Source organism: Morus notabilis, unplaced genomic scaffold (genome assembly GCF_000414095.1).
Source record: "Morus notabilis unplaced genomic scaffold, ASM41409v2 Scaffold384, whole genome shotgun sequence".
Taxonomy (NCBI): Eukaryota; Viridiplantae; Streptophyta; class Magnoliopsida; order Rosales; family Moraceae; genus Morus; species Morus notabilis.
The window spans coordinates 560,504-567,983 of NW_010387635.1; the positions used below are offsets into that span (position 1 = coordinate 560,504).

The window sequence follows — 7,480 nt, forward strand, 5'->3', positions numbered from 1 at the left end:
TTTAACTTGAATCCAAATCATGGGTAGATGTGAGATTGCATTTAGCAACCTCAAAATGCACAAAAGTCAGGTGGTCTGAGAGCAAAGGCTCAAGATTATCAACATAGAATAGAACAATAATTGACATTTGTTTAGGATTCTTCTTATAATGTAGGCTGAAAATAGAACAATAATTGGTTGTATGATGACACAAAGAGTTCCAATTGCAACTAAAGAAGGGAGGTTGTGAAAGTGGAGAATTGTGCCCTCAAAAAAGAAGATTGAAAAAATGGACAATTTAAAGGAGTGGGGACCTCTCTCTTGTGTTATTGTGAATATTCTCAAAAGCACAATCCTATGCAAAAGAGAAGGTAAGGAGCCAAGGTTTAAAGTAACTTTGGAAAATATCTTCCATGCTTGATTAAAAATGCCTGCTTCCTTCTCTCATATGTTTGTTGCAATAGCCCAAGGTACTTCCTACTAGTAAACCTTCCTTAAGAGCGTTTTTTATGTTACTGTCAATAGTATATTTGATATTTTAAAAAAGTATGAAAATGACATTTTTACATATGTATTCAAATTATAGTGCTATTATTTTCACAAATCACGCGGCTACTACAAATTGAATAACAAACTTTTTGAGAGCCCATTAATCCCAAACAATTAAAATTAAATACCTTTTAGAGTGCATTGACGTAGATTTTTACTTATTATTCTTAATTATTATTTTTTTAATTAAATAACTATATTAATTAAAGATAAACAATAAAAATCAAGACCCGTAAGTTAAGCAATTTTTTTAAGCCCGAAAACACAATGCTCCCAAACATATTTACGGACTGCAACATGTACCATGACGAGTAGACCAAAATTCCCGGATCAAAAGTTGGCTATTATACCATATTTTGTTTAACCAATTTTTGAAACTAGTTGGGATCTTCAATCCCGAGGCTGAAAATTATTGTCTCGTTTATTTCACTGATTTAAGTTTAGAATTCGAGTTTTATTACAGTAAAAAGCTCTCAGAATCAGTCACATCTAACTTTTTTACTACAATAAAAAACTCTCATATAAAGTCACATCTCAACTCAAATTAAAAATTTGAATCAGCGAACTAAACGAGCCTATATGTACGGTTTGTGATTTATTATCAACAGACAGTACAAAAAAATTAGATATAACTTTTTATTAAAAGTGGGAATGCAGCGAAAGCAATTTGAGATTAGAGAAGATGCAAACTGTTGTTGATATTTGTAGCCTAGAAGAGGTTCTCTCTCTTTTACATCAAGCACAAGTGCACAACAAAATGCAGGTATAAACGTGTCAGAAAAAAGAAATAAATATCCCTTAAAAATTAATATGAGTATAGATTTTTTTCTTTTATTATTGATTAATATTATTTTTAATGAAATTATTATATTAATCAAAATGGTATAAATTAAGAATAATTGATGAAAATTCAAAATCACGCTCTTTAAAAGTAAATTCAATAACTTTTTTTAAGGTAATATTAATAAATACCCCTTAAAAGTATATGAATCATAATTTTTATCATTTACTTTTAATTCTTAACTTTTTTAATTAAATAATTATACTTATAAAAAAATGTTTATTAAAAATAAAGAATAAAAATATAAACTCGTACACTTTTAAGGATAAATTATCCATTTTTTCTTTTCTCCTTTTCTTTCTAAAAGCTTTCCACTAAAGATATCAAATGATTGGACCTGACTCATTAGCTTTTGTAAAAAAATAAAAAATGGTACTGCTTTTATTTTTTATTTTTCAAAGATAGACCATAAAAGAATTTATAGATTCAGAATCATAATTCATAATTTTAATTTTTAAAATTTAAAATTTTTACGAGAGAAAAATATTGTAGAGACCTAAGAATCATAATTTAAAACCAGAAACGAACCCTTAAAGTAAACATCCCACTCATGTGCTAAATGTAAAACTACCCCAAAGATGAAACTTATAAAGAAAATTTAGAAATACTTCTCAAATTCCATAAAAGTGTCAATATATCCTTGAAATTAAAAGTGACGTCCCTAGCAACATCTAGTAGGATATAAGAATCCATAAAATCTTTGTCAAATTCCATGTGTCAATATATTCTTTTTAAATTGATTTGATTACGATGTAATCTAATAGTTCACAACTATATCTCACCAGTAGTTTGTTTTTTCATACCCTATCGGAGAATTCTTCAAAAGAAAGAAAAACCACAGAAAGATGTCATCCAAGTACTCCATAGAAGCATTATTCTGAGAATTTCAAGTCTCCTAAACCATTTTCAGAACAGGCATAGAAACTTCAATTTTCAGGGATGACATTTCACATAAGATTTACACGAGGCAAAATTAAAAACTCTGGAAGAAAGAAAAGAAAGGGGAAGGGCCAAAAAAAAAAAAAAAAAAAAAAAAAAAGAGTAAAATCCGAAGAGTATCCTGAAGAAAGAATCTTCAGCATCAAACTTTGAAGCACAAATTTTCCCTGATTCTTTCCGTTTACTTCTGCCCCAGTTCTCAGAAACTAAATAAAATACACGTCCTAATTGACTTGCACCTTCTCTCATCTCCCTTTGTGATGTACAAAGCAGACGGATCACTTTTCGAGTTCGGAGAAGGATATGACACTAGGTACAACAACAGTCGTGTGCGCGAACCGTGGTTTCGTTGGTCATGTAGTATTGAGCTCCATCGTGGTGGCGGTCTTGGCGGGTAGGGTAATACCGCCGCCCCTCAGAGACAAAGTTAGGCCCCTGACTGAACTGGCTCTACTCACAAGGTTCGAGTCCAGAAATACAACTATGACTGTAATGTCATCGTGGAAATGCCGACGTACGCCTCGGTCTATCTTCTTCAAGTCTGAGTACCTCATTTCTCTCTTCTTGGCTGCTTCCTGCAAGGCAACTTTCACAAGCCTTCGAGCGCTTCCCTGCAAAAACAACAAACAAGTAAAATTCCTTCCATTTCTAAAATCGTTCGCAAGTTTCCACATCCCAGCACGAATGCATTTTATCTCAAATTCCAGTGATTAAAAAAGAACATATTATCACAGAAGAAATATTCAGCCAAGTCATTTTCCAATGAGAACGAGATGTGCATCCCATATCCCCGTTTGCTTTGAGAAGCCAATTGATCTGGATTGGTTCCCGGCAATCCAAATCAAATGGTGATAAGTAATAACAGAGATTGAACCAGGCGAGCCATTCGTATATCCCAGGATCGACTCAAACAAAAGCAAAAAAAAAAAAAAAAGGAAGCAGAATCAGCACCAGCTTTATGCTCTTAAGAAAGTACAAAAGCCATGAAAATTTGGTTTAAGAAAATTGTTCAAGACTACCAAGTCTCCTTCATGAAGTATAGGAGCATGGGACATCCACATGGGAAACGACTGACGCATCTCATTCTGCATAAGAAAATTGTAAAGCCTACAGCTCTAGCAGAACAAACTGGTAAAGAGGAACGTTTAGGAGTAACAAGCAATTTACAAAAAACACTATCTAGAAATTCACTTGTTACAAATCTAAAACATAATAAGGACACCTGACTTCTTTTTTTTTTTCACCATGGTGTCAGGGACTTTGCCCGACCAATCCATGCAAAGTGGCCCCTCCACATGGATCGGGTAAATCTCGGGCCTCTGGTTTGCAGATGGCTCAAGAAGTGGATAGCACTTGATGGGAAGCAAACCTCAGACCTAATACTTCCTGAGGCACCAAGTCCAAGTGATTCACCACCTAACTGTTAAAAGCACATACATACAGCATATGCGCTAAAAGAACCAAAAGAGCTCCAAAGTCTTCAATGTCGCTTTGAAATATCAGCATGCGTACCAATAAAATGGTGAACATTACTAGGCCTAGCTAGATCTGTATCAATCTTTTGTCCAATAATTTCACATATGCAAGTCAAACAGATCAAAGGAAATTCTAAATTAACAGGGTGAATATCATACACTGCGTGGGTGATTTTGGACTATATCAACTGCCTCCTGATTGCTAAGGTGCTCCCATAATCCATCAGAGGCAAATATGACAAACTGGTCATGAGGTTGAAGTTCATGTGCAGTGATCGATGGCTCAGAGCTCAAAATCGGCTTTTTAAAAGGTTCTCGAAGACGAAATTTTGCATATAAAGGCTCCCTATTGAATTCAGCCTTTTTTAGATATACATCGCCAATAGATCTAGAAACCTGCAACAAAAGTAGTTAAAAGATATAACATCTATCAGATAGAACCAAAGAAAGTCAGCAATATAGATTGAAATTACCTGTCAATAATCTACAAACCACAAGAACATCAAAGCTGGGTTTTGTTTTTCTATGAAAACAAAATGGGTTGGCTAATTTTTTATCCTCCTTAAAATATAGCCTATTTCTCTTAGAGCGCTGGGTGAGTGTGACCAAGGAGTTCTTCCACAACTATGCTCTAAACACTAATTTTGACATGAAGGAAAAGAAGGAAGGAACGTGGTAGACGGATGGTTGGATGCAAAACGGTATAATGGCTTGTTTGGTAGGAAAGAAAGACAAGAAAAAAGAACAAAAACAAGTACTAATGGACCCCGCAATTCATATCCATCCAAAGTTGGGGAGATTTAAAAAAAAAAAAAAAAAAAACCTTAGATTCAAGGCTTGATATAGTAGTTAATTTATTTGGCCGTATCTTAAAAGACAAAATGATACAAATAAACGGGTAAAACAGTAATTTTTCAATCACGCCTTTTGTTTCCTTAATAACACAACAGAAAAACAAAATCATTACTGTTATTCCTATTTTCTATGTCATGTACTTTTCCCCTTTCTTAACAAATATATCCCCTATCATATATTCATGTTAATATCACTTTTAACTCCACCCGTCACCGTAAAAGTTCAGCAACTTCTTTGAAATTTTTAACTCCTTATCAGTGGCACATTGTTATTTCATCCGAAATAGATTATATCATCTACTAGAGGAATCTAAATTCATTCTCAAATTGTTAAAATCACCGCTTGTTACCTGTATCAAACCCTTGACACGCCATACATTATGCTTTAAAACGACAATCTGCGAGTCATCGGGGTGCAAAGAATACATTTCTTGTCTAACAGATTCTAGGCCAACATTGTGCTCTGACGACAGCTGGATGGCAAGAACCTCTCCGGTTGCCTTCACAAGTCTCCCCAACACGGCCCGAGAATCTCCAAGGTTGGCAACATATAGCGTGCCTCCACAGATCACACCAACAAGGCAGCAGGATCCGACAGCTGCGAGTTGTGGCTTCATAGACCACTGTTTCGTGACAACGGACATAAAGCCCTCTTCAGTGGCTTGATATGCTTTACGGATCACATCAGTTGACATGGACTGTTGTTCTGAAGTAAACCCTATCAAAATAAATAAATAACTGAGCAATTAGTGATAGCAATGACCTGATCCTTTAGCTCCAATAGCAAACAGCCTAACACATTGGGATATATGATAAAAACAGCCCTGAAGTTGAAAAATGTTTTTTCGTACAGAACATAAAAACAGACCCCAAGAACAGTGAAGGAATTCGTCAATTTTTTGAGAGAGACTACACTCTTAAGAGGAAATAGGATTTGCTTGGTTCCACCTAATTTTTCAATAAACACATTTACGCTAAAAGGTATGTTTAGGCTAACATTACTTTTGAGATGCTGGAACAGGTGATCGTTGATGTAACGTGACGTCTCAGGACCGCCATGGCCATCATATACTCCGACGAAGGTGCCGTATGGGCCGGAGTCGAGCAAGCTCAATGAACCGGACTCAATCTGGCTCTGATCCTCGAGCAAATTGTTGGCCTGGACAACAGCCATCGAGAATTCACCATTCAAGTGCTGCCCCATGTCTTTGTACCACAGTAACCCATCTTGCCGGCCAGCTGCATCCGAACCCGTGTGGACATACCTGTCCGAGGACGGCCGCCAGCAAGCCCTCAGAAAGTTCATCAACCTTGATAACATCCCTCATTTCACCCGGGCCAGCCTCCTATACCTCCACATCCAAAATGGATGTAAGAACAAACAGTCCAATGAAAAACTCCTGCCCTCCTTAACCTGCACACCAGGTTATACACTATAAATCCAAAATCAACCACATAGCTTTGGAAACAAAAGAACTTATCTTGTACAACTTAACAACCAAAAAAAAAAAATCATCTTTCAAAATTTCACTCCAACCTCCATTTCTGCTCCAAAACATCAAGCAACCATAAAAATTAGCCACAGTAAAATCTACCTTTACATTCTACTATACGACTATAAAAAATTAATCACTCACACCAAAGATCAAGTTAAGAATTCAGTAGAATTCAAAGCAACTTAGGACACCCAATGTCAAGATTTCAGTTAACAATCCCCATTAAGCTAGCACCCAAAACCCAACATCCATTTCTGCTCAAAAACTTCACAGCAACCAAAAAAATTAAAATATACCCCTACATTCTACTCTACAACCATAAAAATTATTCATTCGCACCCAATTTTTCAACAACCCAGAAAACACCCAATATCATGTTAAAGATTCAGAAGAGTCCAAAGCACCTTAGAACACCCAATATCAAGATTTCTGTCAACATCCCCATTATGGCCTAAAATCCAAAACCCAACTTCCATTTCTGCTTCAAAACAACCATAAAAACTAGCCACTGTAAAATTAACCTCTAATTCTAATCTACAGCCACAAAAAATCTTGCCCTCACACCCAATATTCAGCGACTTAGGAAACACCCAATATCAAGTTAAGGATTCAGAAGAATTCAAAGCAACTTAGAACACCCAATATCTAGATTTCAGTTAACAATCCCCATTAAGGGTCTAACATCCAAAACCCAACTTCCATTTATGCTCAAAAACCTCAAAACAAACCACCAAGAAAGGACACTCAAATGAATTGACCCAAAACCAGCCACAATAAATTCCAACTCCACATTCTACTCTACACCCACAAAATAGTGAGCCACAGCCAATACCAAGTCAAATATTCAGCACAATTCAAACCCAAAAAAACCAATCACACAAAATCAACAATGGATTCTAGAAATAAGATAAAAAAAATAAAAATAAAAAAAGAAGGGGAAAATAAACTTACAGTATGATACAGTTAGGAAGTTTGATCAGTCAGAGGAAAACAACGACGGAGATCTAAAAGAAACAGAGCAATACATGTGGGTTCGAAAGCGTTAGATCTATAGATCGATCAAATCAAACTTCTGGGCAAAAGGGTTTTTTCTTTTTTGGATATGGGTCAGACCTTTTTCTTTTTAGGAGGTTTATTGTAATTATTGAAGAGGAAGATGGAAGAGATAATTGAAGAAGAAGAAGAAAGAGAGCTCTCAAATCAGTGTGATTGGAACGAACTGAAAACTTTCTCTTTTGAGATTTTTTTTTTTGTTTTTGTTTTGGGTTTGGTGATTTTCTTTTCTTTTCTCTGTGGTCTTTCTCAGGAGACAAACACCCTATAAAAGAAAACGAGCATAGCGATGGC

General features: G+C 35.5%; 1 protein-coding gene across 1 annotated transcript; it reads right to left on the bottom strand.

Moving 5' to 3' along the window:
• Positions 1 to 2,084: 2,084 nt before the first annotated feature.
• Positions 2,085 to 7,480, bottom strand: LOC21409270 (probable protein phosphatase 2C 60). The gene is made up of 5 exons (XM_024177123.1): positions 7,085 to 7,480; positions 5,640 to 6,051; positions 4,988 to 5,355; positions 3,943 to 4,179; positions 2,085 to 2,919 (listed from the first exon to the last, which is right to left on the bottom strand). Exons 2-5 carry the CDS (start codon positions 5,956 to 5,958, stop codon positions 2,662 to 2,664), a joined length of 1,182 nt encoding a protein of 393 aa, XP_024032891.1. The 5' UTR covers positions 5,959 to 6,051; positions 7,085 to 7,480; the 3' UTR covers positions 2,085 to 2,661.

Excerpts from the sequence above, each read along its gene's own strand:
- LOC21409270 (XM_024177123.1), bottom strand. The coding sequence starts at position 5,958 with ATGTTATCAAGGTTGATGAACTTTCTGAGGGCTTGCTGGCGGCCGTCC. Across the intron at positions 5,356-5,639 it reads CCTGTTCCAGCATCTCAAAA|GGTTTACTTCAGAACAACAG; the intron begins GTAATGTTAGCC and ends TTATTTTGATAG. Across the intron at positions 4,180-4,987 it reads GTGTCAAGGGTTTGATACAG|GTTTCTAGATCTATTGGCGA; the intron begins GTAACAAGCGGT and ends CTTTTGTTGCAG.